Source organism: Sminthopsis crassicaudata, chromosome 3 (assembly GCF_048593235.1).
Source record: "Sminthopsis crassicaudata isolate SCR6 chromosome 3, ASM4859323v1, whole genome shotgun sequence".
Classification (NCBI taxonomy): Eukaryota; Metazoa; Chordata; class Mammalia; order Dasyuromorphia; family Dasyuridae; genus Sminthopsis; species Sminthopsis crassicaudata.
Window position 1 is genome coordinate 642700489 of NC_133619.1, and position 24944 is coordinate 642725432.

Consider the following 24944-nt stretch of genomic DNA (forward strand, 5'->3'; position numbering starts at 1 on the left):
TGTTTTGTTTCAGTTAATCATTACACATTTATTAAGTGCTTACTATTTCCAGGCACATATTGCGGATACAAAAAGAGGCAAAAATAGTCTTCTTGACCATCTGCTATGGCCTCAGGTCTCACCATTTGGTGGGTGTACCCCTTTCTCCCCATCCCCTGAGGATTCCTGGCTTTGAGAGAGCTGGTGGTGCAGTAGATAGTCCTAGGCCAAGAATTGGTAAGATCTGTACTTGAGTTCTGCCCAGAGAGCTGGGCACCCTTGGGCAATCATTGATCTACCTCAGTTTCCTGATCTGTTACACAGGGATAATAATGGCAACTACTTTGAAGGATGGATAAGATAATCAGAGAATCAGATAAGAGAATACTTTCAGTCATTAAAGCAAGAAAAGAAATCTTTAGACACCTGCTATATTCCAGGTACCGTGTAAAGCTGTGGGGACTCAAAAAGAGGCAAAAAATAGTGGACAAACACATGCATAAAGCAAGCTCTATCCAAGGTAGATGGAAGAATTGGCAGAGGGAAGGCGCTGAACTTAAGGGGGATTGGGAAAGGTTTTCTACCAAAGGTGAGGTTTTTATTAGAATGTTAGGTGGAGGGAAATGGTGGAGAACATTCCAGGTAGGAAGGATGACCAGAGAGAGATAGAGGGTTCTTGTTGATGGAACAGCTAAGGGGATGGCCACCACTTTCCAGGAAGAATTGCTTATCAAAGCATGGGGAAAAGCCTCAGCCCATCCAGTGGTGGGTCATGAGCCCCTGACTCTAGTTACTTCCCAAGATAGGGGGATACATCTCCTTATCAGAGCTCATCATCAGACTTCCAAAAGAATAGGACAATAAGGGTGAAAGCAGAGAAGAGGAATGGTTTTCTGTGGCTTTTGTGACTTTGACCTTGGATTAGGGTCTGGGTAGCATTAGCCAGGTTGGGTCTGGGAAGGGGAAAACACAGCAGGGACCAAGGTGGTCTCTCTCAAGGGTATTCTCTCACTCTGGTGCCAGTAAGTGATTCTCTCCTGACCTTCCTTTGCTACTTCTTGCTCCACCTGGTGACCTCAAGATATCATGGGAAGGGCCAGGCCTTGGTCTCAAAGTCTGGTCCTGTGGCCTAGCATTGTAATTTGCTCATGTTAAGCCTCAGTTTCCCCATCTGTGAAATAGTTGCCTTCTAGGCCTACATTTCTCTGTCTGGATTTAGTGACTCCAGAATCTCTTTCCCTTGGGGCAGCCCATAAACTCATTAGACTTTCCCATCCTCAGACATCTTATTTGTCCCCCCTCCTTGTCCCCGCCTTTGAGTTACCGAGCCAGGCCCTTGGAGGAACTCCAGGGAAGGGCAGGTGGGTCTTGGGCTGCTCTACCTCATGCTCCCTTTGTGCTACCCCAGCTCTGTTCTTTGAGGGCACAGTCTTCAGCCATATTCCAGGGAAGGAAGTGGATGAAGGCATGGCCCCTGCTGGGTTCCTAGTGGCCTTTTCCAAGGTGAGTTGGGCTTTGTTTCTTCCTTAATGAAATGTCGACAGGTCTCAGGGCCCCACAGCTGCCCCTGCTGCTCCCCGTGGATACCTTTAGAGGGTGATGGACATCTTGGAGGCCCTATGACTCCCTGCTGTCCTTTCCCTGCCTATCCCCTGCCTCCTGAGCAGGGGCTGCTCACCTGGGGAGAGAGCACAAGAGGCTCCTTGTCCCCCACGCTGCTCCCAGGCTCCCTTAACTGCTGTTTATCCTGGTGGTTCACAATAGCCAAGGTCACTCCCCCCTCCCCCCCAGCCAAGAAAATCCTAGGCAATCATGTCTTTTTTTCCCACCCCTCAGGCCAGTCGTTGTATCCAGTCTGGTTTCTCTGGCTGAATTTCCCCTCCCATAAGAAGTCTGTCAGCCCCTCAGGGCAGACCCTGGGATTCCCCACAGGAGACTGTTACTAAAGGCTCAGCCTAGGCCCATCCTGGGGGTGCCAGGGCCCCTGGGAGTCTTTGCCTGGCTGTCCCTGGGCCATCAGGTGTGTGCTTGGTGTTCCAGGAGCCTGTGACCTTCTGAGACTTGGCTGTGGACTTCACCCCTGAGGAGTGGGGGTGATTGGGCCGGCTCAGAGGCGGCTACCAGGATGTGATGCTGGAGACCTACGGGAACTGGTTGCTCTGGATGAGGTGCCCCCTTCCGCCCCTTGGTCCCATCATTCAGTATCAGCGGATGGAGGGTGGGCAGTTTCCAGAGGTTGCCAGCCCCCCCATGGGTTCCTGACACCCTGAGGGCCTGAGCACTCTCCATTGGCTCCACAGAAAGAGGAGCTTGGATGAGGCTCAGCCTCCTGGGGACAGGTTTCCTGGGGCTGTCCAGTGGAAGCTGGGTCTGGTCTGTAGCACAAATCAAGGTTTCTCCTTTTCCCTTCAAATCAGGGGTGCCAGTCTCTAAACCAAATGTGATTTCCTGGCTGGAGCAAGGGGATGGTGGCCTCCGAGCACTCCCCCACCATCCTCCAGGTCATTCTTTGTCCAGAGCCCCTGAGCTCTGGGCCCATCCTCTACCTCCTTGAATGCTTAAGCACCTCATGCTGTCTCCATGTCCTCCCTCCTCCTGGTGCCTCTGTCATCCTATCCTCTCTTCCCCTGTGCCGGACCCTCTTCCCTCATGTCCCCATGTCCTCCCTCCATCTTGCTGGCATCCCCACCCTGCTATGTGTGTCCTTATTAGTCATGTTAAAGAAAATATTAACCCCCCCAAAATAAAACCCCTCAAAAAAAAGGTAAAAAGTATGCTTCAGTCTCGAATCAGATGCCATCAATTCTTTGGATAGGGCCAGCACTTTCATCATTAGTTCTTCAGAGTTCTGTTGCCTACTTGTGTTGCTGAGAGTAGCAAAGTTGTTCACAGATTAACATCTTGCAATATTGCTGTTTCTTTGTAGCCAGTATATTTCACTTTGCATCAGTTCATGGAAGTCTTTCAGAGATTTTCTGAGTGCTCCACTCATTTCTTATTGCACAACAGTATTCCAAACCATTCCATATCACAATCCAGCCATTCCCTAAATGATGGCCCTCTCTTCAATTCCCAATTCTTTATCCCCAGAAAAGAGCTGCTATATTTTTGTACATATAGGTCCTTTTCCTTTTTTTTTAATCGCTTTTGGGATACAGATCTGATAGTGATATTGCTGGGTCAAAGGGTATGCATAGTTTTACAGTCTTTTGGGTACAGTTCCAAATTTCTCTGTAGAATGATTGAATCAATTCACAACTCAATCAACAGTATTAGTGACTCATTTTCCCCATATCTCCTCAACCATTTGTCATTTTCTGTCCTACTGGCCAATCTAGTAGTTATGAGGCAGTACCACAGATTTGTTAATTTGCATTTCCCCAATCAATAGGGTACTTTTTTTTTTTTTTTTGGACATACTATAACTCTGATTACTCCATCTAAAAACTGTTAATATCTTTTGATCATTTATCAGTTGGGAAATGGCTTTTATTTTTATAAATTCAACTCAGTTCTATACATGTCTAAGAAATGAGGCCTTTATTGAAGAAACTTGCTTCAATTTTTTTTCACAGTTTCTATTGCTATCTTTCCCTTCACTTTCCCCATTTATTCCATTCTTTCTTATCACCTTGGCTTTCTTCAAAAGTGTTTCACTGAATGATAAAGCATTAAATCAATGTGTATTTTTACTCTAAGTCTGTTACAAATTTTAAAATAAAATTTGAATTACTAACATTATTCACATAATTTGTTTCATAAAAGTAGGGAGGGGGTTTTCATGACAACTCAAAAAAAAAATGAAGGCTTGAGAAGATTGCCAAAATGAAGGAACAAACAATTTCACTCCAATAGGAATTAGGTTTGAGAGGCAAAGCAATTTCAGGTGTTTCCACTCTCCAAGTCACCAAGAATTCAAATGTGGTAACACTTCAGTGAGTCAAAAGAGGCTCACTCAGATCATTGAGAAATGGAGGGAAGTGGGTAGGACTGTGTGTGTGACTCCATTCATCCGTAGGGGAGCTCAGTCTCCCACTGGGGCCAGAACTTTCCACAGCAGAAACCATCCTGGAAGGAGGCCACTGATATTAGGAGAAAGTTCTATTTACATCAGAACATTTATAGCTACACTTTTTGTTATAGTAAAAAAAAAAAATTGGTTACAAAGATGTTGCCCAGCAATTGGGGAATTTCTAAACAAAGGGTGTCCATGAATATATCACAGGATGTGACTGATGTGTGTGATCAGTATTAGAGAAGCTTAGGTTTTATTAATTAATTCAATAGTTTTTTTACTTTCAATTTTATTAATCTCACCTTTTATTTTTTGAATTTCAAGTTTTGTGTTTGTCTGGGGGTTTTAAATTTGTTCCTTTTCTAGCAATTTGAATTGTAAGCCCAATTCATTGGCCCTCTCTTTCTTTATTTTATGCAAGTAGGCCTGTAGAGATATAAAACTTCCCCTTATTACTGCTTTGGCTGTATCCCACACATTTTGGTATGTCGTCTCATTATTGTCATTCTCTTGGGTGAAGTTATTAATTATGTCTATGATTTTCTGTTTTACCCAATCATTCTTTAGTATAAGATTATTTAGTTTCCAATGATTTTTTGGTCTATTTTCCCCTGGCTTTTTATTAAATGTAATTTTGATTGCATTATGGTCTGAAAAGGATGCATTTACTATTTCTGCCTTACTGCATTTGATTTTGAGGTTTTTATGCCCTAGTATATGATCAATTTTTGTATAGGTTCCATGAACTGCTGAGAAGAAAGTAGTATAGAGAAGCTTAGGAAAGCATGAACTGACACAGAGTAAAGTCAACAGAGCCAAGAAAATGATGCACAGAGAGATAAGGTTGAAAGAACCACTTAAAAAAAAAATCCAAAGTCAATGCTTCCATCATCTTCCCACTCTTCTGAGGTCAGAGGTTGGAGGTCACAGAGATTGCTGGCTGTATACATTTTGACTTTTTTTGTTGTATTACTCTGTTACGCTGATTTCACCATACTATTAAGTGGGATGGTTCTCTGGGAGACAGAAGGAAAGGAATACTGGGGGAAACTACAGTGATAAAAAAATAAACATCAATGAAAACATTCAAAAAGGAGGGGCCTTCAGTCAGTCTGCAGCATTATTTAAATGCCTACTGTGTACTAGGCACTATAGGAATCCAAATTAAGGATGTAAAAACAAAAGACAGTCCCTGCTCTGGAAGAAATTAATGAACAAACACACCATTACATAAAAACAGGCGTGCTGAAGTGGATCAATTGAAAATAATCTCACAGGGAAGGATACTTGTAGCTGAAAGAACTGGGAAAAAGGTAGAACTGAGAGAAGTGAAGAGGGAAATGGCCAGAGAGAATTCTGGGAGCCAAAAGATTTATGGGTCACCCAGAAGGCCAGATCGAGAAGGAGCAGTCAGAGAAGTAGAGGGAAAACCAGGAGAGAGGCTTGTTAAATGTGTAAATGGGGTAGAAGGCTGCTCTGGCTGCTTCCTGCTTCTGGGAGAGTCACAATGATATTTATAGGAAGTGCAGATATTCTCTCACTGATGCTCCTGGTGAAGAAGTGGTAGCTGGACAGCCTGTCAGCTCCATGTTTCCTCTTTGTCTCCATGCTTTTGGAGAAGCTCAATGACTATCTCCCAATGATGAGTGAAGGGGGTATAGTCCTCACTCTTGTGAGTTCATAAGGTCTGGAGTATGTCTCAGTGTCCTGGGTGAGCAGAAGAGAAAGGAAGGACTTCTTGGAGTGATCTTTTGGTCCCCAGGACAAGGACTTATCCTGTAGCAGGCCGGCCAAAGGGCATTTATAAAGCTCTTCTTCCCCTCCCTTCCCTCTGTCCACATAGATATCATTCCCTTACCTGCAGGCGCTCAGCCCAAAGCACAGTATACTTTGATTGCTGAAATCTCATAAGATATCTTGAGATTTAGAGCCTAGGATCATGTCTTAAGTCCAAATCACTCCGGCTTTTATCAACTGACCAACAATAGTCCCTTGGTCACTGTCGGGCTCCTCGGAGGGCATTAAATAAGCAAGTATTTCTGTTGTGGCCAGAAACGTCCATTTGGACTGGGTAGACGAGTTCCTTCTCTGGCTCGTTTCTTACCTAGCTTTAATTACTGGGTGGGCCTCCCCTCAATCAGACGGAGACCTCTTTTCACCTCAGGTAATCCCCATCTGCCTCCGCATCCTGTAGAGCCCAGAGAGAGCTTGCTTTCAGTATATTTGTGTACCATTCTCTCCCCTATTAGATTATGGCTTCTCAAGGGCAAGGACTCTTGGTATCCCCAGTTGGGCACCATACTTGGCACAATGGTTGGTCCTTCCTTCTTGAAGAGGATACCTTCTATCCCCACAGTGGTGATGGATGGGCTTGGAACTGGCAGCAAAAGACCACTTTCCTCTGAGAGGAGGGCAGAGGATGTGATGGTGGCAACTGGAGGAAGGTCAAGTGTGGGGAGGGAAGAGGAGAGGCAGGGAGGCAGCATTGCCTTGATTGTGGAGTGAAGGAGGAGAGGTCCTCTGGGGAGGGTCCCTTGGCACCGCTATTCCTGTGAGTGATGGCACAGAGGGGAGAGGCGGCCGGTCTTGGGGCTCAGCGGTGGAATGGCCCCCTTAGTGTCCAGAAGCAGATAAAAGAGAGCTGATGAGGGCTGGGGGCTGGGAAGCAACCCAGGGAGGCCAGGAGAGAGCAGCCGATGAGGCCATAAAGAGCACAGAGAGACAAGAGCCAAGACTAAACCCCGGGGACACCCCCAGCCCTTGGCCCATGTGTTGGTAGCAGTCAGAGAAAGCTGGACAGCTTTAATCTCCCACCGGTGGGCCTTTCCTCTGCTTAGTGTTCCTGCTCAGCCTGACCTCCCACCCCCCCGCCCCCCCCCCAGCTCTCTCCCTGGCTACAGCCCCTGCTTCAGTGGAGACAGAAATCCAACAAGCCGGAAGCAAGCCTGGCCCCGGGGTCCATGGGGAGCAGGGGGGCCAGGGGGCCTGCTCTTCCTCTTCACCCCGCTCCCAGGACTCTCTCTTCCTGCCAGGGCCGGCTCCTGAGGCGAGCCCCCTGCCCAGGAGCTTCATCCCGTCTATAAGGCTTCTCTCCATAGGGATCCTTTGATGTTGAATAAGGCTGGGGCACTGACCGGAGGCTTTCCCCCACGACAAAATTTCTTTGCAGTGTGAATGAGAGCCGGGGGGATCTCGGAGCACTTTTAACCTCAATGAGAGCTGGGGGATCTCAAGCACTCTTAGACCAGCTGGGAACGCGGGGGATCTCTGAGCGCTCATCCCCATTGAGAGCTGGGGGATGTCTGAGCACTTTTAGCCTCCATGAGAGCTGGGGGGATCTCAAGCACTCTTAGACCAGCTGGGAACGCGGGGGATCTCTGAGCGATCTTAGATCTGGGGAGAGCGCGGGAGGGAAGCCGGGGCGGGAGAAGAGGATCCCCAGTCGCTCCAGAAGCTGGCCCAGCCGAATCCTTGGGCTCCGGGTTGGCGGAGCTGGGGAAGAGTCACGCCGGTGGTTGCCATGGAGACAGAACGGCGGGGTGGTAGGCTTTTAGGCAGAGACAGGCGAGGGCTCAGATGCGGCTTATGATTGGGCAGCCCGTGGGAAGGCCCCGCCCCCATCCCGGCGAGGGGTGGGCCTCTGGAGGGACTCAGGACGCAGGCGCACTGTGCTCCCGGCGGCTGGGGATGCACGCATTTTGGCCCTGGCCCTGTCAGGCCGCCCCTTGCGCGCCCGTTCCCCGGCGGCCCTTGCGTGCCTGGCTCCCCGCACCCCGGGGCAGCGCCTTCGGAGCCGGTACGTGCGGACCCCGGCGTCTCTGAACCCCGATTCTTTTGGCTAGTGCTTAGCGTCCGGGGCATGGGGAGGGGAGGAGCCCCAGCGCCCGGGGAGGGGACGTGACTGGGTGACGTCACTCGTTGCTGCTGCGGGATCGTGCCTGGAGGTGACGTCAGCTGTTGCTAGGGCCCCGGGCAGAGAAGCTGGGCTCTGGAAAGTAATGCGCCGCCGGAGCCCCTGGTAGAGAGGGCCAGGGAGGGAGGAGGGGTTGGCGACGTCACCAGTCTTTGGGGCTCGGTGGTCTCCAATGCCCGGCCTCGCAGCAGGCGCTTAATATGCTCTCACCCAGGCTGAATGCGCGCCTCCAAATCGGAGTTCCGGGCCCCGGGAGTCTGGGCAGGTGGTGCCCTCTGACCCTCAGTCTCTTCTTGTGGACCCCAGACAGTGCGCCCACCTTGTTTCCCTGGGGTGTAGAGAGGAGCCCCATGCCATAAGTCCTGGGGTTCTCAGCGCCCTCCCTCGGACCTCCCTTGTGGGCATGTGTGACCCTGCCCTCCCTGGGACCTGCAGGCTCCTGGTACGCCCTGCTCTACCCACGAAGCCCTTACCTCTCTGAGAGCAGCTCCAGCTGACCCCGGTCTCTGTCCAAGGTACCGGCCGCCTCTTGGTCAAGTGGTGATGGGCTGGCCTGTTTTTCTTTGTGAACTCCCACGCCTCTTCTCAGACATTGCCCCACCTCTCCATCCCCTGGCCCCCTCCTCTGCTCTGTCACTGCCCCCTCCATCCTGGCTCCCTCCTTTCCCCTGTCACTGCCTTCCCCTCATTCTCTGGCCCCCTCTTCTCCTCTGACACTGCCCTTTCCCCTTCCCTCAGACCATCATCACTTTACACCTGGACCATTTCAGGAGCTATTGGGGGTGGGTTTCTGCCCCCCCCCAGTCTGTCCCCCATTTGCCCACCAAAGCACTTTCTGGTTATGATCCCCTTTCATTCTAGTAGTTTAAGTGAAATTTCCTTTTCCGGCTCTTGCTGCCAGGTTTTGTGGGCCACATATGGAAATGCTGCTGATCTGGGGGGAAGGGGTATTTTCTGTCCTGCAGCTTTGCGAAAGCTGGGGATCATTTCCAGAAGGCTTTTGGATGAGCTAGGATTCCTGAAGCACCTTCTCAGATCATCTGCATGGAACGAGCTTTTATTTTCTCCTGGCCATTCAGATCCCTCTAAATTCTTTTTTTTATCGCTGAAACCAGAGCCCCTCTTCATTCTGGAAGCTCCTGGGGCTCTTGCCTGCTTCCATAATGAACTCTAAGCGTTCCCTCCTTGGTATTTAGAGTTGCTCTTCCTTCTCCCAGCTTCCTATGCCTCACAGGCCAGGGTAAGCTTGTTTTTATCTCTGCAATCCAAGCTGTTAGCAAAGGGCCAAGGCACACAGTAGGAACTTAATAAATGTATGTTGGTGTATTGATTCACTGATGTCTCTGTACTTCTGCCCACAGCAGCCACCCTCAAAGGCACAATCCCCAGAACCCCAGGGTGTGTGGACCCCCAGAAGTAAGCAGAGTAGCCGCCCAAGACCCGGGATCCTAGGACTACCTGAGGATTGAGCCCCCACTGAGGGCGGCTTTGCCCAGGTGGCCCCAATGTTGGAGGAGGGGGGTAAGAAGGGAATTTGGGGGTTGGCCCCCAGCAGGTTCCCTCTTCTGCTTGAGCTGGCCTCCAGGATTTCAGAGGCCTATGACTACAGAGACAAGGAGAAGAAGAAGGGCTCCTGGGAAGAAGGGGCTCTCCTCATTCTGGGAGCCCTGGTTCTCGGCCTTGACCCTCTTTTCCCACTCCTATCTTTCCAACCTAAGGGCATAGAAAGGTCCCTCCCTTCTGGGGCATGGCCTTGATTTCCCTATCTTTCAGGTAGGGATGGTCCTCCTGAGGCTGTAGAGATGTGAGTCATCTCTGTTTCCTGTTTGTCTTCTGGGTGGGAATAGGGGGGAATTGTCCCTTCTCTAGGGCTAGTAGCAGATTTGTCCCACTTCTTCCCCAGTTCAGGAGCCTGGGACTCGGAGAGAAAGCTTTAGTTTGGGGTCAGAAAGTTTGGGATTAAATCCTGGGTTTATTCCCACCCCATCTTTGTGTGTAAATTTAATCTAGGTGTGGGATTCGAATTTCAGCTGGCCTAGTCTTAAAAAATGTGGGTCTAAGTTTATTACTGCTCCGAGCCTTGATTGAAATAAGGGAGGAGGAAACTCAAAGCATAAAAGTGATACAAAATTAACACCCAGTGGCCACAATAAAGACACAAACAAACAAGTACAACATGTCACCATTAAGAATAAAAGTGATACAAAATTAACAACCACAATGGCCACAATAAAGATACTAAAAAGCAAACAACAAATAGGCATCATTACCATTAAGCATAAAAGTGATACAAAATTAACACCCACAGTGGCCACAATAAAGACACTAACAAACAAGTCCAATAGACATCAACATTAAGCATAAAAGTGATACAAAATTAACAACCACAATGGCCACAATAAAGATACTAAAAAGCAAAAAATAAATAAACATCATCACCATTAAGCATAAAAGTAATAGAAAATTAACAACTACAGGGGTCACAATAAAGACACTAACAAACACACACCATACAACAGATACCATCACTGCCATGAGGAAGTACCAACATCTGAGTCCCTGGCATCTCAAGTGAGAGATGTTGAAATGTCCCTAGACAAGTTGTCTAAGGCTTTCTAGCTGAGTTCTCAAAGTCCCTTTCACTAAGGGGTTTTTACAGGCTGAGAACAAAGAAGGCTCTGAGCTAAATGTCCTCCTTTGATACATTACCCTTGAGACCAAGCGGCCTTCCAGGGACTGCTCCCTCACAAAAGGCCCACCAAGGAGAATATGCGTTGATTACTTTAGGAGAACTGGGTTTACTCAAGACACTGGCCAGGTTTCCAGGGTAAAAACCCTGGCTGGTCATAAAGGATGCTCATTGACGATGGCACCACAAAGGTGGCCGGTCGTTCTTGGGTGCTTCCCTGGCATTTTGTGAGATGGTTGCAAGTGATGAGATCTAGAGTTGGGTTAGGGTTAGGGTTGGAATTCAAAAGGGTGCTTTTGACCAGGATTTGTGAATCAAAAGTCCTAGCTTCTTGAATGGATCAGCTAGGAGGGGTTGGGAATCAGAAAGGAATAAATCCATCTGAAAGGACCACTACGGGTATCACAAGCACTTTCTCATGTTCTCAGCAAACAGTTATACAAAAGGCATGGCCCGGACTCACTTAGGATTTCTTATTAGGGTTCCTTACACCGTAGCCCCAATAGTTCTTCCCACTGGTGGAGTAGGGCTATGGCCAGGCTTCCTTTTCTTCCTTTGGTACCCTAGAGATGGAAGAAGAAGAGGGGGAAGGGGAAGGGAGGAGCAGGAAAAAGAAGAGAGAGAAGGAAGGGGCAGGAAAAGAAAGAGGGGGAGGGAGAAGAAGAGAGAGGGGGAGGACAGCTAGCCACCACTGGCAAGGCCTGGTCCCTCTCCAGTGCTGCTCACTGAGGGCATAACCCATTGGAGGGAGAGGAGGAAGAATAGGAGGAGGAGGAAGAAAGGGGAGAAGGGGAAGGGGGGAACAAAGAGTGAGGAGGCCTCAGGAGCTAGTACTGCCCAGGTCTGGCCTCCCACCCATGACTCCCATGTCTTCCCCTAGCTCTGCCCACTGAGGGTGCAGCCCCAGCCCAGGAGGAGGAGGAGGAAGAAGAGGAGCAGGATGGAGCAGTCCCTTCCCAGGTAGGTTTCTGGCTTTGGTGTGTAGATAGATCCATCCCTGGTCACCACCTGTCTGAATGGACACTCCTTGAGGGTGCAAGAAATGTTGATAGGTTTCCCCAAACTTTGTAAAGAACTGGGGTGGGGGGTGCAGTCTCCCCCCAGACAGACCCCTGGTGAGTCTGGGAGCTAGCTCGGCTGCAGCTTCTGCTAAGGGCACCAGCTCTAAAGCTGCTAGCCTGGCTGGGCTCAGAGGCAGAACTAGAGGCAAATGAGAAGCTTCCTGAACCTCACACTATGAAGCCGTGCCAGGAGAGAGGCTGTCTTTGACCTTGAGAGGTCTGGCCAGAGCTGCCTGGAAGGGGGGGAGGAGGAAGGCTGGCAGGCTGGGCTGGGCCAGGCCTCAGAAGGGAGGAGTAGGACTGAGCCAGAGGAGAAAAGGTGCTTCTCCTTTCTGTCTCACCCCCAGGGAGTTTAAACTGCTCCACTCACCCTTAGTGAATGTGCGCCCATTTTGGGGTTCAGAATTTTGTTTCGCACAGAGGTAAGGATTGGGTCCCACTCTCTCCACTCTGCTCCTCCTTCCTCTCTTCCACAGATCCCACTCCTTCTGTGGGCCTCAGAGGGAGGGTTGGAGGGCTGGCCCTTGTCTTCTGGGAGCTGTGATCTCCCCGGAGAGACAGGGCTTTAGCCCAGGAGGAGGGCAGCCCAAATATAAGCATGGGTGGGCAAACAAGGGTCAGGCACTGGGTTTAAGGGCTGCCACGCAATCAAGGAAGGCTTTGGGGATGGCACTTGTAGTGGGGAGAATGGTGTGAACAAAAGCTTGGAGCTGGGCATCTGTGTGTTTTTGTAGGGGCCAAGCTGAGGGCTCAGTGTTTGCTCTCTTGGGGACCTCCCTGGTTCTGAGGAATTCATCATTGTGTTTTTGGAGAGACTCCCAGCAGTCTTTCAGACCTTTCCAACTGGGCATCCAGTAGACGTCATTTTTTTTTCTTTTTCTTTATTATTTTGCTTTTTCCTAGTTACAGGTAAAAGCAATTTTTAACATTCATTTTGAAAACTTTGAATTCTAGATCCTCTTCCTTAATTCCTTCCCTCCCCCCTCATTGAGTAGGCCGGGCAATTCAGGCCACGCACACCATTTCCAAATAAGTCATGTTGTAAAAGAAAACATGGACCCCTGTCCTCCTCCCCCCATAAAAAGACCTCTGGAAAAATAAAGTAAAAAGAATGTATGCTTCAGTTTGTAGTCAGATAGCACCAGATCCTTCTCTGGAGATGGACAGTGTTTTTCATCAGAAGTCTGTCCTCTTGCATCATTGTATCTCTGAGAGTGGCTGAGTCCTTCACTGCTGAACATCTTGCATCAATGTATCACTGAGAATAGCTTACACTGAACATCTTGCATCATTGTATCGCTGAGAATAGCTTACATTGAACATCTTGCATCAATGTATCACTGAGAATAGCTTACACTGAACATCTTGCATCAATGTATCACTGAGAATAGCTTACACTGAACATCTTGCATCATTGTATCGCTGAGAATAGCTTTATACTAAATACCTTGTATCATTGTATCACTGAGAATAGCTTCATACATGAACGTCTGGCATTATTGCCATTACTTTGTACACAGAACACTTTACTTTGTATCAGCTCATGGAACGCCTTCCCCTTTTTTCTGAGAGCAATCTGCTTATGATTTCTTATAATGGATTCCATCACAATAGAGTATTCCCTCATAATCACATACCACTATTTATTCAGCCATTTCCCAATTGATGGGCATCCTCTCAAATTTCCATTCTTTGCCCCAGAAAAGAGCTTTTAAAATTTTTTTTAATATGTATAGGTCCTTTCCTTTTTTAAAAATAATTCGTTTGGGATACAGATCTAGTAGTGGTATTTAGGTCAAAAGTAATGCATGATTTTAAAAAAAATTAAATAGCTTTTTGTTTTCAAAATACATACAAAGAAGTTTCAACATTCACTTTTGCAAAACCTTGTGTTCCATATTTTTCTCCCTCACTCTTCTCTTTCCCCCCTCCTCTAGAGAGAAGTAATCCAATATAAGTTAAATATGGGCAATTCTTCTAAATATATTTCTACATTTATCATGCTGCACAAGAAAAATCAGATCAAGAGGAAAAAAGGAGAAATTTTAAAAAGCAAGCAAACAATAACAAAAGAGCTGAAAATACTATGTTGTGATCCACACTCAGTTCCCACAGTCCTCTTTTTGGATGCATCTTAGATGGCTCTCTCTATCACAAATGCATTGGAATTGAATCCTCTCATTGTTGAAAAGAGCCACCTCATTAGAACTGATCATTGGTTCTTGTTGCTGTGTAAAATGTTCTCTTGGTTCTGCTCACTTCACTCAGCATCAGTTCATGTAAATCTGTCCAGGCCTCTCTAAAATCATCCTGTTGATTTCTTATAGAACAATAATATTCCATAGCATTTATATATCATAACTTATTCAGCCATTCTCTAACTGATGGGAAGCCACTCACTCTCCAGTTCCTTGCCACTACCAAAAGGTCTACCACAAACATTTTTTTGTTTTTCCTTCCCCTTCCCCTTCCCTTTTCCTTTCTCCTTCCTCTTTCCCTTCCCTTCCCTTCCACTGAGGCAATTGGGGTTAAGTGACTCGCCCAGGGTCACACAGCTAGGAAGTGTTAAGTGTCTAAGCCAGATTTGACATCTGGCCTCCTGACTTCAGGGCTGATGCTCTATCCACTGCCTATCTGCCCTGTTTTTCCTTTTATGATCTCTTTGGAATACAGACCCAATAGAGACACTGCTGTATCAAAGGTTAGCATGTATGATTTTATAGCCCTTTGGACACAGTTCCAAATTGTTCTACAGAAAGATTGAATCATTTCACAACTGCACTAATGTCTCATTTTCCCCATCCCCCTCCACCATTTTTCATTTTTCTTTTCTGTCCTATTACCCAATCTAATAGGTACTTATATAACTCAGAATTGTTTTAATTTAATCCAATCAGTACTGCTAGGGCATTGTTGTTATAGATTGCTTTCATTAATTTGTTTGAAAACTATTTATATCTTTTAAATCATTTATCAGTTGGGGAATGGATCTTATTTTTATAAATTTGATTCAATTCTCTATATATTTGAGAAATGAGATTTTTATCAGAAAATTTTCTGCAATTGTCTTCCTATAATAGCACTTATGAATTGTATTTCCCTTCTGCTTATCCTATTCTCTCTATCCTTTCACCCTATCCCTCCTCAAAAGTGTTTTGCTTCTGACCATCCCCTCCTTAAATCTGCCATTCCTTCTATCATCTTTCCCCTTTTTGTATCTCCTTCCCCATCTACTTTGTTGTAGGACAAGATAGATTTCTGTACCAATTGAGTGTGTGTATGATTCCCTCTTTGAACCAATTCTTATTAAATTTTTTTTTTGCTTATTTTATGTAAGATAATTTATCCCATTATACCTCTGTTTTTTCCTTTCTCCCAATACATTCCATCTCCCCTTTAATTGCTTTTTTATTGTTTATTTATTGTGTTTTATTATATCATCCTTTCACATTCAATTCACACCTATGCCCTCTGTCTATATATATTTCATGCCCCAATAATGAAAAAGTTCTTAGAAGTTACAAGTATCATCTCATGTAGAAATGTAAAGAATTAAATTTTATTAAGTCCCCTTATGATTTCCCTTTCCTGTTTTACCCTTTCATGCTTCTCTAGAGTCTTGTATTTGAAAGTCAAAATTTCAAAAAGCTCTGGTCTTTTCATCAAGAATCCTTTAAAGTCCATTTCACCTCTGTTCTATCTCTATTCCATGTCACCTCTGCGCCATCTCTGGTCCATATCACCGCCACACCATCTGTGGTCCATTTCACCTCTGTAGCATCTCTGGTCCATTTCACCTCTATTATATCTCTGGTCCATGTCACCTCCTCACCATCACTGGTCCATGTCACCCCTGCAGCATCTCTTCAGTGCTTCCCCTTTTTTCCTCTGACATGGATTCTATTCTGGTGCTTGCCTTGATCACCTGACACCTAGCTTATTGAAAGAGCTATTGGTGGGGGCAGCTAGGTGGTGCAGTGGACAGAGCACCAGCCTTGAATTCAGGAGGACCCGAGTTCAAATCTGGTCTCAGACACTTAACACTTCCTAGATGTGTGACCCTGGGCAAGTCACTTAACCCCAGCCTCAGGGGAAAAAAAAAAAAAAAAAAAAGAAAGAGCTATTGGCTCCCACCCTGCCTCAAGTTTCTCCCTTCTTCAGTCCATTTTTCATCCAGCCATGAGTGATCTTATCATGTCTACTTCTTATCCACCAAGTTCTTGACCACCTTTCCTGCTTAGAATTTAAAGGTCTTCCTACTCTGACTCCTTCCCACCTTTCCAGTTTTCACACATGCTCTTTCTCTCTGTAGGTACCAAGATCCAGCAACACTCACCTTCTTGCTGTCCTCACATGACTCTCCACCTTTCACCTTCATACCTTTGTCCTGGCTATCCTCTATGTCTGGAATGCTTTGTCTCTTCCAACTCTTGAATTTCTTTTTTCCTTCAAGACTTGCTTCAGATCTCATCTTGTTCAAGAGACCTTTCCCAGACCCCTCCATTGTAAGTGCCAGCCTTAATTTCTCACTTAGCTTATCCATTTGGGCAGGGACTTTGCATGGCATCACATTTTATAAAAGGAAGAAATGAAGCCCCAAAGACTTAGAAGTCTTTCTCCTGTGCTCCCTTAGCAGGCATGTGCTTGTTTTTCAGGAGCCCGTGACCTTCAGGGATGTGGCCGTGGACTTCACCCTTGAGGAGTGGGAGCATCTGGGCCCCGCTCAGAAGCAGCTGTACCAGGACGTGATGCTGGAGACCTACCAGAACCTTGTCTCCTTGGGTAAGGCAGCCCCTCTCCCCTTGGTCCCATAATTCAATATCTGCTGCTCTTTGTTTCCTGTCTAGGAGCAGGACTGGGAGTCTGAGGAGGCTGAGTTTGGAGTAGAGGTCCAGATGTGAGTGGGCATATGTGTGTGTGTGTAGATTTAGGATCATCTTTTTTTGTGCGTATGTAGAGTCTGAGAGGTATCTTGGGGGTATTCTCTATGTCTCTGTCTCTGTCTCTGTCTGTCTCTCTCTCTCCACACATATACTCAGAACCTAAAGACTCTTGAAAGTGACTAGCCCAACCTCTGGAGAGGGAGAGGTTCGCTCTCTTTTTTTTTATTATAGCTTTTTATTTACAGGATATATGTATCTCCCAGTCCTCAGACTTCAGACCTAGCTCTACCTGAGTTTGTTCTTTTTTTGGGGGGAAGCAGCCATTCAAACCCGTATTCTGGTCATGTGTGTATATGTGCATATATGTGCTTGTGTGTGTTTCCATGCACACACATGCATAGGCATGTATTTGTGTGTGTGTGTGTGTGTGTGTATGTGTGTGTGTGTGTGTGTGTGTGTGTGTGTGTGCAAGTACGTGCAGCTGTTCTGCCCTGGCATTTCTCTGATACCAGTTTGACCATTTCCTCGCCTTTTCTGAAGCCTCTCTGGTTCTCTGGTAGATGACCTTTTTCCAGGTGTAGGATCTGCCTGGTAAGAATCTTGCGATCATTGAGTAAGAGAGAAGACAATCTAATTTCTGTACTATTAACCAATCTAATAGGTACGTGGTAACAACTCAGAATTGTTTTAATTTAATCCAATCAGTACTGCTAGGTCATTTCCCCCATGTTGTATAGATAGAGGTGGACAGTTGAGGCATCCTTAGCCTCCTGGGGGATGACCTCCTCTTGCTATACAATCTGGAAAACTTCAGTCAGCTTTTGCATGAATAATAGATCCCCCCCGTCGTGTAAATCTTAGTTGGAATAGAATCAGCATCAGGTACTTTGTGGCCGGAATAAGGCCTAATGATGTTCAAACCGTCTTCATCAGCTGGGACTTCAGCTAAGGGAGGGATTGATTTCAAGGTAAAAGGTCAGTGGCTTCAGTTTCTTACACTATAAAAAGTGTGCAGTCCATCTCTTTGGGATCTTGAACTTACCATTCATCAATGTGGCTCCATCAGCACAGAGTAGTTGAGATGCACCACAGAACTTTGGCCCATAAATAGCCGTCAGTGCGTCACAAAAAGGCTTTGGATTATTACTCTCAGCAGAAAATGGAATTTCATAGGTCTTACTGAGCCAAGAATCTCTCGTAGCTTTACTTGTGCTACTTTTGATGGAGTTAATTGCTCTTTCTTAGAGATGAATGAACTATTCTGCTGTTACACACTGTGGAGTTCTTGTTTTTCATTTGGCATACTCTGAATTTGTGCATCATTTTCTTCAAATACATCTTGATGTTTGTAAGTATTCTGACGTAGATGGGTGAACAGCTTCAATTTTACTTTTATTTTTTTGTAAGTTAGATGAGTGTGCCTTGTAAGTAACAAGTTTTTTGTTTGGAGGAAGAATTTATAAATTCATTAAGTTCTTCTATTACTTTAGGGATTGCTTTTATTGCAAACTTTTATGGAAAAATTCTTTCAGCTTCAGTTATTAGTTTTTAGTCCTTGATTTTGGAATTTTCTCATTTGTTTTTTCATTCCTGTGCATATGTGCTTGCATGCATTCATGCCTATCTGGTTTTGTGTATGTGTGTGTGTGTGTGTGTGTGTGTGTGTGTGTGTCAGAGGCTCTTTGTGGAGAAGGCAGAGGCAAAAATGAAACAGCTCTGGCTATGGAGGAGCATCTATTCTTGAGAGTGTCACAAGAAAAACAAAATACACAGAAGATAAAATAAAATTTTGGCCATGTCATGCTGTGTCATACATATGTACCTACACATACAGAAGATTAAGTATAATTTTGAATGTATTTGTGAATGATACACAAATACATATATGTACACATAGAAAATGAAATAGAATTTTGGCTGTATTATACAGATACATGTCCAGGGGGTCATATCTTCTGTAAAAGGTGGCTCTCAAATTGTACATCACATTTAATATTTTATTCTTCCCCAATTACAAGCAAGAACAGTTTTTAACATTTTTTTTTTTTAATTTTTGATTCCCAGTTTCTCTCCCTTCTTCCCACTTCTTGCCTCCTAATTGAGAAGGCAAGCAATTTGACATAGGTTTTATAGGTGAAGTCATGCAAAATGTATTTCCATGTCAGTCACGTTGTAAAAGAAAATACAGACAAAAAACTCTCAAGAAAAAGTCCGCTTCCATCTGCATTTAGACTCTATCTTTCTTTGAAGATATCGTATTGCTGAGATAACTAAGTCATTCATAAGTGGTCATCAGACAGTGTTCTGCTCCTGCTCATTTCACTTTGCGACAGTTCATATAAGTCATTTTTCTGAAATCTGCCTGCTCCTCATTTCTTCTGATTGCATTCCATCACAATCAGATACAGCAGCTTGTCCGGCCATTGCCAACTGGTGGATATCTCCTCAATTTCCAATTCTTTGCCACCACTAGGAGAATGACTATTCTAAATATTTTTGTACTTATAGATCCTTTTTCTTTTTGTTTTTATCTCTCTGGGTCACAGACCTACCTAGTCACAGTATTGCATGGTCAAAGGGAACACAAGGTTTTATAGGCCTTTGGGCATAGTTCCAATTACTTTCCAAAATGGTCGGCTCAGTTTACAACTCCACCAACAGTGGAGTTTTAATGTCCCAGCTTTCTCACATCTATTCAGCATCTATCATTTCCCTTTTTTTTTTTTTTTTTTTTTTTTTTTTTGCCATTTTAGCCAATCTGAAGGGTGAAAATGTAGCTCAGAGTTGTTTTAATTTGCTTTTTCCTGGTCAGTAATGATTTAGAAATTTTTCATATGACTATAGATAGCTTTGGTTACTTCATATTCTTTGATTTTATTTCTATATGTGACTTAGTTCTCTATATATTTGAGAAATGAGACCTTTCTCAGAGAAAAATACTGTAAATTTTTTGTTATGACTATTATGTATTTTCCATCATCTTATTTTCTTCCTGTTTATTCTACTGTCCATCCTCAAATGTTTTGCTTCTTATTTTTACCTCAATCCCTCTCCCTTCTATCTTTTCCCACCTCCCCTTCACCTTCCTCTCATGCATTTATCTTTCTACTTCCTTGTAGGGAAAGATAGAATTTTACACCCAATTGAGTGGGTAGGTTATTCCCTTTTTGAACCATTTCTTTCTCTTTCTCTCTCTTTTTTTTGATTATGGCTTTTTATTTATAAGATATATGCATAGGTAATTTTTCAGCATCGACAATTGCAAAACCTTTTGTTCAACTTTTCCCCTCCTTCCCTCCACCTCCACCTCCCCCAGATGGCAGGTTGACCGATACATGTTAAATATGTTAAAGTATAAGTTAAATACAATATATGTGTACATGTCCATACAGTTATTTTGCTGTACAAAAAGAATCGGACTTTGAAATAGTGTACAATTAGCCTGTGAAGGAAATAAAAAATGCAGGCAGACAAAATTAGAGGGATTGGGAATTCCATGCAGTGATTCATAGTCATCTCTCAGAGTTCTTTCGCTGGGTGTAGCTGGTTCAGTTCATTACTGCTCTATTGGAACTGATTTGGTTCATCTCATTGTTGAAGAGGGCCATGTTTAAACCATTTCTAATGAGAGTAAGGTTCATATGCTCCTTCTCCTTCCTCCCATTTGCATTTGTATTTGAAAGTCAGATTTTCTGTTTAGCCGTGGTCTTTTGATCAAAAAAGTCCTTTCTTTCACTGAATATCCATCTTCCCCTTGAAGGATTATATTCAATGTTTCTGGTTAGGCGATTCTTCAGTTGTAATCTTTACTCTCTGGAATATTGCATTCCCAGCTCTCAGATTGTTTAGTGTAGAAGCTGCTAAGTCTTGTGTTATCCTGACGTGACTCCATGATATTTGAATCATTTCTTTCTGGCTGCCTCCACCCTAGTGTAGACCCTTATCATTTAACACCTACCATCTGGATTATTGGGATAGCCTGACAGGGTCATTGGTCTGCCTGCCTCAGGCATTTCTTACTCCAGTCCATCTTCCATTCAGTCACCAAAACCAATTTCCTAAACCTCAGGTGGTCTGCTGTTTTTCTTATTCTGGGCATTTTCTCTGGCTGTCCTCACTTTCCCCTTCTTGCCCTTTCCCATTCTCCTCCCAGAGAGCAAAGGACATGTTTTGGGATGTTCATTCACCTTTGACAATTGCCTTACTTCATCCAAGCTGCCCAGTTCAATTCACCAGGGATCCTCACCCTTCATTTTATTCTCTTTTAGGCTGGGAGATTAGGCACAAGACCCAGGAGAAAGGTTCAAAGGGGAATCTCCCTGCAGAAGAAATGTCCAGCGAGGGGCCAGTGGAAAGCCTCAGACTGCGTGCTCACCGATCTGTTTTGTGGATCGATGGGGAATGTGGGAGCCAGACGGTGAGACCTCAGGGGGAGGAGAGACACATGAAGCAAACAGTCAAACATCATACAGTCCCCATGGGAAGGAAACATAAATGTACCAACTGTGAGAAGGCCTTTAATAACCGCTCAGCTCTCACTGTGCATCAGAGAATCCATACTGGAGAGAAGCCTTATAAATGTAGCGACTGTGAGAAGGCCTTTAATAACCGCTCAGCTCTCACTGTCCACCGGAGGATCCACACAGGAGAGAAACCTTATAAATGTGGTGTGTGTGGGAAAACCTTCAGTAACAGCTCCTACCTCACTGTCCATCAGAGGATTCATACAAGAGAGAAGCCTTATAAATGTACTGAATGTGGGAAGGCCTTTAGCAACAGCTCCTACCTCATTGTACATCACAGGATCCACACGGGGGAGAAACCCCACAAATGTAGCGAATGTGGGAAAACCTTCAACCACCATTCAGAACTCGTTGTGCACCAGAGAACTTACACTGCAGAGAAGCCTTACCAGTGCACCGAGTGTGGGAAAGCCTTCAGCAGTAGCTCCTACCTTATCGTCCATCAGAGGATCCACACGGGAGAGAAACCTTACACGTGTGAGCGGTGCGGGAAAGCCTTTTGCAAATCCTCCGTCCTGGTGCAGCACCAGAGGATTCACACGGGGGAGAAGCCTTTCCAGTGTGACCAGTGTGGGAAAGCCTTCAGGCAGTGGTCCAGCCTCATTAAACACCACAAGATTCACAGTGGAGAGAAGCTTTTTAAATGTCCAGAGTGTGGCAAGGCCTTTAGTCACCGGTCAGAGCTTGTTGAACACGAGAGGATTCATACTGGAGAAAAACCCTATGAATGCAGTGAGTGTGGGAAAGCCTTCCGGCACCACTCGAACTTCAGTAAACATCAGAAGATTCATACCGGGGAGAAGCCTTACAGCTGTGAAGAGTGTGGGAAAACCTTCACACGGAGCACCAACCTAACCCGTCATCAAAAGATTCACTCCAGAGAGAAAAGCTAGCCACGTCTAAGCTAGTCCAGCTTTATCTCTGCGGCAATGTGTTTTCTGAAAGAGCATCTTCAATCAACAAGTGTTGACAACAAGCCTACCATGTGCTGGACAGTCTGTGAGCTGCCAGGGGCCAGGCTCTTGTTCATTTAATGGTGGCATTTAAACCATTCACACTTACGAGTAATACATTTGATCTGTCTTCTGATAATTTCTTATTGTTCATGTTGCTCAGAGGAAGTAAAATCCATTTCACTTTTTAAACCCACTTAATAAAATGTGTTATATATATTTGGGATAATTCATTTAATTCTCTGATAGTACTCCTGTCCCTGCCCTTTTAATAATAGATTTGCATTTTGCTCATATGATTGTAAGGAGAGGGAAAGAATCAGGTTACAGTGAGAAAAAGGAATTAGATTTGTTCTGCCTGGTCACTGGTTCCGGCTGGGTAGTTCTTTAAAACCAAAATGGCACCGTGTTGGAGTCCAGGCATAGTATCCAACTGGCTTATCGGACCAATAAGAGCTCCCAGTGCTCTGCCATAGTCGGGAACAAATAGTCCAGATGAACTTTGGAATGGAGCTCTTTCCACATTTACAGAGCTCCTGCAATTCTGCTTTGCTCAAAGCACAGCTCCTTTGATGTGGGCACTCCATGCTGGCCTGTCCTTTGCCACTGTCTCCCATGTCACCCAATCAGCCCCAAAGTCCTTTGGAGAGACTTTGAGCATGTTCTGCTGCTGTTTCTTCTGACCTCTTTGTGAGTTCTCTGTTAAAGGCTTTTAGGCTAATGTATGTTGGGATTCAAACCAAGTGACCAGCCTCAGAGCTGTCCTCTCTGCAGTAGAGTGCCCGGGCTTGGCAGTTCAGCTTCAGGAAGCACCTCAGTGTCTGGCACTTTATCAGGCGATCTTCAGAATCTTCCTAAGACAATTCAAATGGCAGCAACTAGGTTTTCTGGCCCGGCGTTGATGGATGGTCCGGGTTTCATGGGTGTACAACAACGAGGTCAGTACAAGGGCTCAGTAGACCTTCAGTTTGGTAGGCAGCCTAATATGTCTTCTTGCTCACACTTTCCTTTGAGGTCACCCAAACACTGAGCTAGCTCTGGCCATATGTGGACACTCCTGGAGGTAGATGAACTTATCTACCACACTCAAAATGTCTCCGTTTGCTTTAATTAATAGGTCTACATGTGGATGGCATGGTGCTTGCTAGTGGAGAACTTACATTTTATTTGTGTTGTCAGGCCAAAATTAGCACAAGAGGAAGAGAAGTAATCCATCCTTTGTTTCATCTTAGCTTCAGAGTCTACACTGAGTGCAATCCGGAACAACCCAAAAGTTGTGCTCCAAATCTCCTTCCACATTAGTCTTGGTTTGGAGCTTTTTCAAGTTAAATAATTTACTGGCAGTGAGGGGCCTGACCTGGGTGCCATTTTCACCCTTGCTGAAGGCATCACTGAAAATTTTTTAGCATGGAAACATCATGCTAAAAAGCATAGGAGCAAGCACACTTCACTGGAGACTGGCAAGTGTTGAGAGCATCATACAGAACCCAGGCAAGCTTGTCATCATGAAACTGACATACAATACTGATGATCAATACTGATGATGAGCTTCTCTGGGCAACCAGATTCTGACACAGTTTTCATAAGCCCTCAAGACCGACAGTAACTTGGCCATCGTGTATAGACTTCTGCTCTGCTCTTGGCATTTCTCCTGAAGTCGCTGGACCACAAATCATATTGACCCTCTCTTGGTCCTTTCTGAAACCACAATGGTTCTCAGGTAGATTTCCTTCCAGGTAAAAGGTCAGTCTATCAAAGAGGAGTGTGGCCATCAATGACAGTCACAGACAACCTATTTCCTTTACCTTTATAGAGATGGACAATGGAGGCATTCCTGAACTCCTGGGGGACAATCATATAACCCAGAAAATTTCAGTCATCTTTTCATTGAGCAATGGACCTCTTGCCTTGTAAATCTCAACTGGAATAGAATCACCTTTATGTGCCTTGCCAAATGAGAGGATCCTAATGGCATTTGAAAACTCTTCAGTTGAAATTTTTGCGGGAGAGGTCTTGACTTGAACCAGAGATAACCAGTTGGTGGCTTCAGAGAATATTATGGAAGTGTTCAGCCTTTCTCTTCAGCATTATTCCTTATTACTAATCAATGTGGCTCCCTCAGCACTGAGAAGATGAGATACGGCATATGTCTGTGGCGCATCAATAACCCTCAGGACATCATAAAAGCACTTTAGGTTGTTCTTTACAGTATAAAACTGCCTTCTTGCTGAGCCCGGAATCCTGCATTTCTAAGCTCACTTGCACTTTACTTTTGATGGAGTTAAACCCTGCCTTAGAGATGTTTTAACTATCCTGCTGGTAAACCTGGGGAGTTCTCATTTTTAGTTTGTCAGTTTCTGAATTTTCTCATCTTTTTCGTCAAATGAGTCTTGATGTTTTCAGGTATTCTAGCCCAGATGAGTAAATGTGGTGTTGTACACCACCACTCTTGCCAATCACGTGTTGGCTCAGCGTTCACTCCAAGTTAACAACAAACTGTTTTTGTTTGGAGAACTACATGAAGTTTTGACATTAACTTTCTGGGAGTTGTCTTGCTCTGGGGTTGCTACATTTTTTCAAATGCAAATATTTAGCTTGGAGAGCATGTCTGTGATCAGAAGTTCTGCACTCTGCGCCTCACATTGCCTTTGTCACTCTCGCATCCTGTCTGCTTCTTCTAACAATCACAGAGACTATTAAATGCCTGTGCTATGAGGCTGTATCCATGAAGTTTTATTGCATTTAGGCAAATGGAAGACAGTATTGGTGATGAAGTCATGCACAAGTCATCAGTAGTAAGTGTCTGTTGCTATTGCTGTGTGTTTCTGACTTCACCCCTCCAAAGACTCCCTGTCAGATCTTGAAGACTGTACCTTCTCTTTCATTAAAGTCCCCCAGAATTATAAGCTTATCTTCTTCTGGCACTTT

General features: G+C 45.1%; 1 protein-coding gene across 4 annotated transcripts; it reads left to right on the forward strand.

Moving 5' to 3' along the window:
* The first annotated feature begins 7660 nt into the window (after positions 1-7660).
* Positions 7661-24729, forward strand: ZNF544 (zinc finger protein 544). Of its 4 annotated transcripts, none has more exons than XM_074307094.1 (5): positions 7661-7790; positions 9269-9428; positions 11477-11556; positions 16313-16439; positions 20809-24729. In XM_074307094.1, exons 2-5 carry the CDS (start codon positions 9413-9415, stop codon positions 21954-21956), a joined length of 1371 nt encoding a protein of 456 aa, XP_074163195.1. In that variant the 5' UTR covers positions 7661-7790; positions 9269-9412; the 3' UTR covers positions 21957-24729. The 4 variants fall into 4 exon arrangements, with proteins under 4 accessions (XP_074163195.1, XP_074163194.1, XP_074163197.1 ...); XM_074307093.1 differs by having other exon boundaries at positions 7706-7790; positions 8122-9428; XM_074307096.1 differs by lacking the exon at positions 7661-7790 and adding an exon at positions 7870-8422.
* Positions 24730-24944: the final 215 nt, after the last annotated feature.